Here is a 12,393-nt window from a genome sequence, read left to right as displayed (position 1 = left end):
AAGATTTGGGAAAAGTTCACTTAATTGAGAGGGTATTGACATGAACACCAACTATATATGTCACCCATCTGATGAGTGATAAATTAGGTCTTTTTTTATGTTTATGATAACTCAAAAAATGTTGTTATGGCTGCAGGTGGTCAGCTTATAAGGGATTCAGATGGTTAGTAGGAGCTCTTGTTGAAGCTATTTCTTTTGCTAAAAGTCAGGTGGATGCGGAGGGGAAAGAATCTTCGATTTCTTTGTTTTTTAGAAAGTATATGTCGCACTTTACTTGTATTGCTCAGGTAATTGTTCAAAAAGTAAAATAACTTGCTTATGTTGTCTTGTCAAAAAGTAAAATAACTTGCTCAGGTAATTGGTCTGCACTAATGACGTAGTTAGATAGTCTTGTCAATTGGATGAAATCGAGGTGGAAGAACAGAATTTACACCAAAAAGATTTGCAATTATAGAAGGTGTTAGAGGCTGAGGAATTATTCTCCCAGTAAATACTCTAATGCTCAAGTCAGTAAGAGAATAGGGTCGATCGAGACGAGTAAAAGGAAAGAATGCTAGTCCAAACCAAGGAAGTAACAGGAAAGAGTGTTGAATGAGTGAAAAGTCAAAAGTCCTTTACATCGAGTGGAGAATGTCTATTTATAACCAATCATTCGTGTCCCGATTGGATTGGGCTTCAGGATTGTCAGGATGAAGTTATCCGTTGAGGTCTTTGGAGGGTTTTCCTTTCCTCGATAGAATCTGTTTTCTTATTTGTGTGAAAACACTCATTCTAATTGTGTTCTTACATCACACGGTTCCGGACAACAATGCTGACATGGTAAAGGAGACGGTCACAAAACCCGCCATTTGGCATCCTTGGCCAGCTCAGATACCACTCGCACACTTTACATGGTGATACTCTCAATCTATTTGCTGGAATGACATGCATTGGTGTTTGGATACTTAATAACTTTTTAATTGATTTATTTTTTTAAATTGCTTTAATAAGCAGAATTTAGACCTGTTATTCCTTATTTAGGGTTTTGGGTACCTGTTGATATAATAGAATACGCCCAAGACTGTCCAAATTTTGAACATTAGAACCTTATTCTAATAAAAACTAATAATGGAAAGAATCACTGTGAACGCTTTTATATCTGTTCTCTGTATTTACGATCGAGAGGAATTTTCAATAGTTCAGCGCAAAGAAAGGAATCAAATCCACTTCCAAGCTCCGAAGTTATTTTATTTTTTTTATTTTTTAAGGTTCCAAGCTCCAAAGTTTTTATTTAACTCTCGTCCTTCACATGATAAAATGTTTTTCTATCGATAGATCGGAACAGATTTCATTTGACAATCCAACGGCCAAAAGCGCCCTGTCTTCATGCATGGGATTCAATTCTGAAACCTGTCAGAAAAGTTTGAAGAGTCACTACTGCTCGCTAGGGTTCTCAGTTTCTCACCTAGGTAGAAAAATGGGTGAGGACGAGCTACCCATCGGGAGACAGGGATTTTCATATTCGAGATCCTTCGACCTCTTTTAACCCACGTGAATCCATTTATTACGTCCTCTTCTAAGAAACACAAACATGTATCAGAGAGGGATTTTATTCTTGCCACGTGGCAAGTCATGAAACTCTACCTCTCCTGAAAAGTGAAAATAGATAGACATTGATATCCGCTTTAGCCTGGTGCCACGTAAACGACTCCTGGTCCTGGGTCGTGTAGACTACTGGGCTGGAGCTGTATTTCCAAATCCATCCAGATTTAGCAGACGAGGCGAATTGCCAAATTCTATCCAAGATCGGGCTTTGGATTAACCATGGTTGAGTTTGGGTAGGGAGTATAAATTGGTGGGAGGCGAGCTTTCACATGCCAGCTGCTGCCCAAAGCCAAAATTCTCTCGGAGGAGTCGGAGGCGGATGATTTTCAACAGTTGTCGCTCCAATTTCCTCCATCGTCAATTGTCTTCAATCTCCTTCCCTTTGCATCACGTGCTTATTTCATTCTGTGATTCGGTCATTGTTTGCCGCCCAGTGATCTGAAAATTATCCGATTTTGATACTTGTACCAGATTGTTGTCCTTCAGTTATTTGGGTTCGTGGTTTTATCAGATTAGATTGTTTGAATTCTGTCTTGCATGTTGGCGGTCGTTCCTCGGTTGTTTGGTTTTCGGGGGTTTATTGAACAAAGATGGGATTGGAGTCTTCTGGGGAATTCTTGGTTGATAAGTGTTGGAGGGTGAGGGGCGGCAGGTGTGTATGCTTTAATTTAATGGATGATTGTGAAGTTTTCGATCCATGGAGGTCTTGTGATTGATGAATTTGTCAATGTTTGGAGATTGATCAATCGGGTCATGGATGAGGCCAGTACTAGCAAGGACGACGGGAATCGGGCCAGAAAGGAAGCAGAAGAGCGAGAACAGTGCTCCAGTCTGTCTTGGAGTCCGACATGGAAAGGGGCTTTCAATCGGTATTCTCCATCGGTTGGAGCTCCTCAGAAATCTAGTACTCTAGGGGCTGTCGTTAAAAGACCTGTAAGTGATTCCTTTATCCCACTGTCGGGTTACTGGTGTAAAAAATTTCCTCTTTTTTGGGGTTCTGACGTCTTCCCCAGTGAAATATAATTAACCTGTGTGGATTTTCCCGACTGCACATTTGCGTGATTAAATACGAACTTGGTGTGTGGTACCATCGCTCTATGAACAAATTGACAGTTCTGGTTCAATTTAATACCAACTGAGTACAAGTTTTAGCTGACTTTGCTAGTAAATCCTTGACTGGATTTAACGATACCTTAATGGTGCTAATGGAACTTGCTTCATAATAGTACGCTGGAGAGTGTTGATTGTGGAAATATTTCTGTGGTTCTAATTTTTAATTTATTTGTTCTTCCTAATTTCTTGATTAATAAATAATGCAAACAATATATGTTGATTGAGAAGCTAGCTTTCACAGGCTATGTGAATAAGCCTGTGAAACAAATATAGGAAATTTGGTTCTGTCAAAAATAACTATTTATTGGTTCAGTTGTTTGCTTCCTCGTGCAACACTGTTCTTTTTCCACTTCAGCTTTTGATGGGAAAGAAATGATGCATTGGGTGGACAAGGAAATTGATACCTATGGGTTTATCAACAAATGATACGAAAAGGATATAATTATGGATTTACTTTGGTGGTGTTAGATGTGACATTTTCTTCAATCATAACTTTAGAAGAAACATGTGTGTGTGTGTGTGTGTTTTGATAAATGAAACATGTGTTTTTTTTAATCAGTAAGAATAAGAAACAATCAAAAGACTGAAGGAGCTTTACTAACAATCATGAGAAAGATACCTCTACTATTAAGAAAGTCTAACAACAGGAATAGTAGAAAACGACAATAAATGACAATGAATAAATACACAATAAGAAGCCCTTATCCCTGTTACTTTCCCTGGGCCTGGGCCTGGGCCTGGGCCCCCAACTCAAGGACCTCTCCTCCAACTCCTCTAGTTAGACTGTCATCTCAGCTAGGGTATTATCCAATCCTCTGATACACCTGAAAGAGTTGTTACTTTTTAGAGAGGGAAGCTATGGCCCTTGCCTCCTAAAGTCTAAGGATAAATGTGAAGGACCAAGTACTCTTCATGAAAGAAGACGTCCACTTTATTAGCACTTCGTAATCACCTTCAATCATCAGCCTGCTCCAGCCTGAAAAATAGTCCAACTTTAAGCCTGGTAGGAAAGGAAAGTGGTTCAGCTCCAAGATAGGTTCCTTCTCCCAGAGGACCCAAGAATCTCAAGATGATGCTACCTCATGATTTCCAAAGACACTGCCTATTCCAGAGGGTCTTGGGTTGCCTATGGAGGAGCAATTGAAGCTGAATTTGATGACACCAAAGGCCAATGCAACATTTATGGTCACTTCCTTTTTGTGCAAAACCAGCCATCATCTTCCATCTTCTTGGTAAAGATTGCATGCATACACCCTGGAATTTCTCCAAAAGTTGACACTCAGTTGTCTATTCTAAGTTTCTAACTGCTATTAGATCAATTATTATACTGTTAACCTCATGATTTTTGTTGTCAAAAAGTCTGTTGATCCTTTCTTTCCACACTGATTTGCTGGCTTCCTATGAGTGGGATCCATTGCTGGATCTCCAATAGGAACACACCTTCAATCGTGTAAATAGAAACTGCCACATGAATACAATACAGGATCTGCATTTACATGCTTGAAAGTGCATTTCTATTGGGGATCCAGCAATGTATCTTGCCAATAGGTAACCAGCAGATCCTGAGTTCCTGACTGTTCATTCCATATACTCTGAAGACTGCTTGGTTTGCCTATAAGAGATTTCATGAATAATGGAGGCTTTGATCCACATTGTTCATTTTTGTGAACTCAATGTCACCTGCATTCAGACCAACAAATTTTGCTGTGGAGAATAGTCTATATGTTTTTTCTACTGGTTCTATCTCTTGCCATCATGGAGTAAGCATGTTTCAAGAAACTAGTAGGGTATTCTTTACCTTTTCTCAGAAAAAAAATCCATGTTATCCCTATTAGGCTAGCACTCTGTGAGGTTGTTATGAAATTCTGAAGGCAGAAATCTCTTTGCAACACCCATGCTGATACCTGTTCTGTAGCCACATAAGTCCCATTCGAATACTTCAAAACTTTTAAAAATAGACATCTCCTTGGTATATTCTCCGTACACTGTCAATATATGTTCCATTTTAGTTGGATGAATCTCTTTTGAGAGCTGACTTTCCACATTATTTCTTGATTCTTTCTGTCATAAATAAGATTCCTCATATTGTTGATTTTATTAGCAGTAACTGGATAGTTGCTCCCAATACCCAGAACTTATTATTGACATAAATAAGAATTTACTCTATATCTAGAAAAGGGTAAAATTCTACTATAATTAGATACCACATCAAACATCTCAAGTGCTAAAGTAATTAGCCCCAAGATCCAACAAAAGAAAATCCAATGTACATAAGTCTCCCCTCCCCCACCCCACCCCACAGAAAAAAAGGAATAATAGGTTTTTGGTAGCAATACGACAGTGCAAATGAATTTTCTGAGGGAGATATTATCATTGATGAAACACATGAAAGTGAAAGATCTATTGATTTGGTGGTGAACACAGAAATGGAGGTAAGTAAAATTTTGGGTCTGGAAGATAAGCTGTTTGAGAAAAACGAGGTACTGGAATTAGAAAGGATAAATGCTAAGCCAAATGACTTACAAGGTTCGGAGAGGATACCTAACCCAGTCAGAAGATTCAGAAAGTCAGAAAAATCAAATAGCAGTTCAGGTATCAAAGGTTTTCATTAGGCTGAAGGGGGGTTTATTTGGAATGGGTCCATTCAAGAAGATGAAGAAATCAAAGAAGATCATTCAGGAAAGCAAAGAGGTTTCTTTGCAAGCTTCTGGAGTATATGGATAACAGGTTCTTTGGTAGCGTAAGAGGGGTTTTGGGGTCTTTTGCAGGAGGATGTTGGTTTTTGTGGGGTGGGTGATTAATTGGTAAAGTGTTATTAGAGGGTCAAGTAGCAAGGATTTTTGGGCTTTGAATTTTGATTAGGGTGGGTGGTTGTTTCTTTTTGGTGTTTTTTCAATGCTTTATTGGGAGGGGGTGATTTCAGTTTGTTTTGTTTTGGTTTCTTCTTTTTAGATTTGGGTGATTTCTTATCACCTCCTCTGTAGTCTTCTATTTCCTCTTGGATAAATTTTCTTTTTTATTTATTTTCACATATGTATATGTATACTGACCATATGATGTAGGCTTGGGAATCACTCTTAGGGTTTCTAGAATCACTCTAGGGCTTTGGTAATCATTCACCACAAGTCACACAAACCGAAAATAAGCTCCCAAATTCATTAGCCACATTTTTCAACTTCACAAGCATATATGGACTGTCTAGGTAGTGTTTTAAGAGGTGCATAGCCAAGGCACATTTAAGACATGTTCTTTGCTTGAACCCAGGTGTGGTCGCTTTATAAAGGCACATTTCTATAAGATTACTTTTTTTAGTTATTTTTTTTTGTATATTTTTATGCATTTTACACCTTTGTTTTACACCTTTTATTAACGAGAAAAGGTGCAATGAAAACAATACAGATATAATTAGTACAAGCTTCCCAAAGAGAGACACAAGGTGTGGCCTCTCTCACTCAGTAAAAGAAACAAAAACGGTTACAGTTGCACCCAATATAATTATGCCATAGTAATTGCTTAGCTAGAGTATTAGCAAAAGTTTTGGTTGTCCTCCTCACCCATTGGTTTCTCAATATCATGTTCCTTCTGCCATTTAAATTACATCTCATTGTCGAAGCCCCAAATTACTTCTTCTAGTTCCTTTAACCACCTCACCACCACCTTAGAATCCCCTTCAATTACCAACTTCTCCAAATTTAACTCACTTGCAGTTTCAATTCCTTGTAGAACTGCAAGCAGCTCAGCTCTAATAGAGTCTTCCATCCCTATCGGGCCTGAGAAAAATGCTATAGCATGTCCTTCCTTATTTCTCAAGACTCCCCCACTCCAGAAGGGCTTGGATTGCCCTGGCTGCTTCCATCAAAATTCAATTTTACAAAATCTTATGAAGGGGGTAACCACTCTAAGGATACTAATTCATTCCTGGAATATCTCCTTTTCAACACAAGCTAGTTCCTCCAAACATCATCAAAGGAAAAGGATGAAAAGCTATCCAAAGTTTTCAACCAAATAATGGCCCAAGTCAAGACACACTCTTCCACTACCTCTTTGCTTCTCTCCTCTAGAAAAATTCTTGCATTCCTCTCCTCCGAAATTGTCCAAATCAATGCTTCCTGGAAGCTTCTCCACATGGTCCTTCCCCTTTTGTGATGAATATCACAAAAAGAAGGATTAAAGAGACCCTTAACCTACGCTAGCAAATTCCACCATTGGATTTGCAGAGAACACACCAGCTAGGGGATAAACAAAGAGATAGCCTTCTTTTCTGCAGATTATCCAAAGTGTTAATCCTCCCTAAATACATTTCCCATCAAAAGGCACCTACTTTTGGGGGCACTGGTTTACTCCAAACTTCATTAGAGTGAAAATTTTGGGGAGAGGGTGATGAGCACAAAGAATAGAAGAAAGAAGCACAAGAAAAATACCCTTGGGGTGAAGAACCCACACTTGACCATCATTTTAGAAGGGTCCAAACAAACATTATCAAGAAGATATAACCCTCTATGACATCCTCAGATTCACTATCCCTTAACCCTCTATGACAATGAAAGTTCCAATTAAGGCTCAAGGGAAGTAAAGAGGGGGGGGGCAATGAAACTGGACACTGAAGTCTTTTTAAGCAAAGAGATGGAAAATAGAGAAAGAAAAAGGTATTTGGGAGAACTATTACCGAGCCAAGTATCTTCCCAAAAACCAAATAGTCCCCGGAACACACATCATACCTTGCAAAGTTGTGGAAAAGAGGAAGAATATTGTGAATTGCCTTCCAAAGTGACGACAATGTAGCCCTGTGAGATACACCTACATCCCAGCCATTTTCCAATGTGCCACGAATGTTAGCAATTATCTCATGACATAGCTTCTCTTGTTTTAACCACCATCTCCACAACCATTTTCCCAGAAGTGCAAAGTTCTTAACAACATTCCCTATGGCTAATCCCCCTTCTTTTTTACTTTTGCACACTATCTCCTAATTGACCAAATGATCTTTTTTCCCCTCTCATGGTTCCCAAAGGAAATCCCTCATAATTTTCTTTAAGTTACTAGCCTCCCTCTGTGGAATTCTAATTTCTAAATACTGAGAGGTAGCAGAGAGGTAAGTTTGTTAGAGTTGATTTTATTAAGGTAATTCTACCCTCCAACGAAATGTAATTTCTCTTCCAACCTGATAGTTTTCTTGCACACCACTCTATAATTGGGCATCAAATTCTTTGGGATTTGCGCATCTCCCTAAGTAACTCATAGGACAACTAGTGGTAGAACACTCCAAACAAGCTTCTATCGATGACACTTCTCCTTCCTCCAAATTAATTCCTGCAACAAAACTCTTCTTCAAATTGATTTTTAAATTTGAAACCCTTTTAAACATCTTGATCAAACCTTTCAGATTACCCACCTTTCTCAGATCATTTCCTTTGCAAAAAATAATTATGTCATCCACAAATTGTAAATGGGTCACTAAAAAACTGTCCTTCCCTACTTTCCAACCCCTAAAATCCTCATCCATATCAGCTTTGAGAATTAATCTGCTAAGCACATTTGCTACAAGGGTAAAAAGGAAGGGGGAGAGGGGGTCACCTTGTCTTAAACCTTTTGAAGCTGGGAAAAGAATCTCTAACCACCCCATTTACTAGTGCAGACTAATGACAAGATTATAAGCAAGCAAATACCCAATTACACCATCTCTCACAAAAATCGTAATTCTTCATCACCTTTATTAAAAAAGCTCCAATCCACCAAGTCATGAGCTTTTACCAAATCCAACTTATACACAAACCCTTTTCTTTTGGCTCGCTTCATTTCCTCCACATGCTCATTGACTATAAGAAATTTGGTTTACAATCTCTCTCCATTGAATGAAAGCCCTTGAGGCTGGTTAATAAGATTGAGAGAATAACCTTTATCTTCAATGAGATCACTTTTGCCAAAATTTTATAAATGCTAGTCACTAGACTGATGGGCCTGAAGTCCTTAGGTTGACCAACATTCGAATTTTTTGGTATCAAATCTAGAAAGGTGGTGTTAACCCCCGGACATATAAAATGATTATTTGTAAACTCATAGAAACCACACACAGATCACCCTTTACCACTTCCTAGCAATCTTGATAGAAAGCCATGGTAAGTCCATCTGGACTAGTAGCCTTGTTTCTGTCAATTGAGAAAACAGCTCTCTTTATTTCCTCCTCTTCAAAATTTCTTCCTAACCATCTCAACTTCCAATATGGGCCATTCCAAATCGACCAAACTCTCCCTATCATTTAAATATAATCTAAAAATGGCCTTAAAGTGGTCCATAAAGATTCTAGCTATATCCCCTTGGTTAGAAACCATCTCCCCATTAACCTCCAGTATGACCACGTAATTTTTGTGCCTTCTCTCATTTACCAAATCATGAAAAAACTTTGTATTGCCATCACCTCCTTGATCCATTTATATCTTGATTTCTGCCTTCAATTGGTTTCTTTTTTAAATAACACTTCTTTGAACTCCTTCAACTTCCATTTTAGGCCTCTCTCCTCGTCATTCAGGTTCGTTTAAGCCTTCTTCTCATCTAATTCCTTAATTCTATTCAATAAGTTCAACTTGCTCTCCTCTAGCCTTTCAAAACGTTTCCCATTCCAATCCTTAATTTTTAACCTCAATGTCTTCAACTTCTTATGGAATCTTACCTCCTTCTATCTTAGTCCTCTCGATTCTTCATTCCACTTTGTACAAACTCCGGGTGAGTTTTTTTTTTTTTGATGAATAATAATAAGTTTATTGATTCAGAAGCAACTTTAGAGTGAGTTCATACATCATCCCAACGAGAGGCACGAGCTGCAGCCCCTCCTTGAGTCTTACAAGTAAACTAGGAAAGAAAAACAATAATCACAACTGAGCCCAAAATAATTCTTCCCTATTTACCCCTTGCTTAGCTAACACATCTGACAAAGTATTTGCTGATCTCCCCACCCACTGTACAGTGACCAACATATTCCTTGTCAACCAACTAAATTTCTTCATTTCATTCTTGTATCGCCACATAGCCTCTTCAGAATTTTTTAACCAACCCACCGCCACTTTGGAATCCCCCTCGATTATTAGGTGTTGTACCCCCAACTGGTTTGCAAATTGCACCCCTTGTACAGCAGCTAAGAGTTTTGCCCTGATGGAGTTCCCAATTCCCAAGGGACCTGAGTAGAGCAACAAAATCTCTCCCTTCTCATTTCTCAAAGCACCCCTACTCCGGATAATCCTGGATTACCCATGCTGCTTCCATCAAAGTTCAACTTTATTGAGCCTTCGGGTGGAGGAGACCAGCTTGTAATTGATTTGTCCTTTAAAGATGAGCACCTTGCTACTGCTGACCAATTTCTCCAAAGGTCATTAAAGGAGAATTGATGGAAGATTTCCAAGGTCTTCAGCCACTGTATTGCCCTGTTTAACACAGTCTTTCAAATCTTGGTTGTTCCTTGTCTTAAAAAATTCTGAGATTCCTTTCTTCCCAAAGAGTCCAAGTCAAAGCAGCACGAGCACATCTCCACATAATTCTCCCTATTTTTGTAGGCCAATAAAAGGTAGAATGGTTGAAGAGCATGTGAACTTCTGCTGGTAGACTCCAACTACCCCCAAACAACGAAAGTAGCCAAGCCCAAAGGTCTGCAGAAAAGGGACAAGATACTAGTAGATGGTAACAATACTCACCGTGAGCTCTACAGAGGATACACCAATTAGGAGAAATACAAAGAAAAGGTCTTCTCTTTTGTAGGTTGTCTAAAGTGTTTACTTTCCCATGGAATACTTCCCAACAAAAAGCCATAATTTTTTGGGGGACTGGCCTGCATCAAATTTCTTTAGACGGAAAGGGTTGGTGAGAAGAAAGTTGAGAGATGGACTTGAAGAAAGAAGCACAAGAGAAGGTTCCAATGGGTCTAGGAGTCCAAACTCTCTTATCTGGCTTGGAGGGATCCAAATAAACCTAATTAAGACAACCAAGCAAAATAGAAAGAGACTCAATTTCAGCATCCCTAAGTCCTCTACGAAACCCAAAATCCTAAGTAGGATCTAAGGGTGTTCCCAAAGGTGAAACAAATTTTGAGACCACCTCTTTTTTGTACAAAGAAATAGAAAAAAGCGAAGGGAACAAGTCCTTTAACGGTGAGTCTCCTACCCAAATATCCTCCCAAAAAAGAACAAAGTTGCCAGAACAAACTTCATACCTGATAAAATTGAGGAATTGAGGAAGGGTGTTGTGAATAGCCTTCCACGGTGCTGCTAGGTTAGCTTGCCTCGATACACCAACATCCCATCCGTTCTCTGACCTCCCATGAATGCTTCCCACCACCTCATGCCACAATCTCTCTCTTTCCAAAGGCCATCTCCACAACTTCCCTAACAGAGCTTGATTCTTTCTAATTACCCTCCCAATTCCCAAGTCCCCCTCTTCTTTACTTTTGCACACAATTTCCCAATTAACCAAGTGATCATTTTTTCTTGTCCCGGCTCCCATAAGAAGTCTCTCATCAACTTCTCCAGTTTCCTGGCTTCTCTAACTGGTATCCTAAAGACAGACAAATAATAGGTAGGTAAGTTAGCCAAGGTAGCTCTTATTAGGGTAATTATCCCTCCTAAAGAGAAATAGTTCCTCTTCCATGAGGCTAATCTCTTCTCAAACTTTTCTATCACTGGGGTCCAAAATCTACTCTCCCTAGGATTTGCCCCTAAAGGAATTAGGGCCATAAAGAAATAGTTCCTCCCTAGGATTTGCCCCTAAACATCTCTAAAGTTGGACCAAGTAAAACTCGCTTGGAATAGGGGAGGCTCTTTTAGTTCACAAGATTCTATAAAAGCATTAAACTTCCTCATGCTAGTTGAAATCTGTTGAATGGAATTACTAGTTTCATTAGAAAATCTAATCACACTAAAATCCCCTCCCAAGCACCATGCTCCATCCCATAAACCCTTCATTGCATTCAATTCCTCTCACATCTTGTTCCTCTCCTTGTAGCTGTTAGGTCCATTCACATTAGATAACACCCAAATGCAACCATTTCCCCTGTTTTTAAATTTTATTGATATAGAAAATCTTCTAATCAACTCCTCAATCGGATCCATTGAATCTTCCTTCCACAAGGTGACTAAACCTCCAAAAGCCCCCCATGAGGGAGTGAAACACCATCTAATATTCCCCTTGCCTTCCAAAAGCTCCTACTCCATTTCTTATCCACCTCTGCTAATTTTGTTTCTTGAAGCATTACAATTTCTGGATTCTCTTTCCTAAGCAAATCCCTAATTACCCTTCTTTTTCTTGCACCACCCAGACTTCTTTCATTCCAGCTTATAATCTTCATTATTCTTTTCTCAAGAATCTCCCTTTTTTTTCTGACCACTTCCTACTTCAGGCCTTTTCTTCTATCCCCCTCCCAGTGAACTCAAGATCACCCTCAACATCTGAAATTAATCTCTCTACTTCTGACCTTTTCTTTCTCCTTTTTTCCTTTTTCTTCTCTTCACTCTTCCTGGAATAAACCCTAGTCTCCCTAACACTCGTATCTGTTTGCTCCAATCCAGCATTTCCTTTTACCGGAGTGGATGTAAAATCCTAATTGCTTTCTATGCCATGAAACCTTACCCTCCTATTTTCCAAGTCATCTAATTCATTGTCCTTCACCCCCCCTCTTGAGATACTCCCTCCATTACTTTTAATTCCTTGAAATTT

At 39.1% G+C, this 12,393-nt stretch overlaps 1 protein-coding gene across 5 annotated transcripts in view; it reads left to right on the top strand.

Moving 5' to 3' along the window:
* The first annotated feature begins 1,861 nt into the window (after nucleotides 1-1,861).
* The window catches only part of LOC104603926 (dual specificity protein kinase YAK1 homolog), a 51,183-nt gene continuing 40,651 nt past the window's right edge, over nucleotides 1,862-12,393 (top strand). For 3 of the 5 annotated variants that reach the window (XM_088900240.1, XM_088900237.1, XM_088900236.1), the window contains exons 1-2: nucleotides 1,862-2,236; nucleotides 2,322-2,517. In XM_088900240.1, coding sequence (XP_088756366.1) covers nucleotides 2,175-2,236; nucleotides 2,322-2,517 — 258 coding nt within the window. In that variant the 5' untranslated portion in view covers nucleotides 1,862-2,174. Of the gene's footprint in view, nucleotides 2,518-12,393 lie in introns of all 5 variants that reach the window. The other 2 variants (XM_088900239.1, XM_088900238.1) reach the window with 1 other exon arrangement.

This window comes from Nelumbo nucifera, chromosome 3 (assembly GCF_055504915.1).
Source record: "Nelumbo nucifera cultivar China Antique chromosome 3, China Antique-T2T, whole genome shotgun sequence".
Lineage (NCBI taxonomy): Eukaryota > Viridiplantae > Streptophyta > Magnoliopsida > Proteales > Nelumbonaceae > Nelumbo > Nelumbo nucifera.
This window is presented reverse-complemented; position numbering and strand designations above follow the sequence as displayed.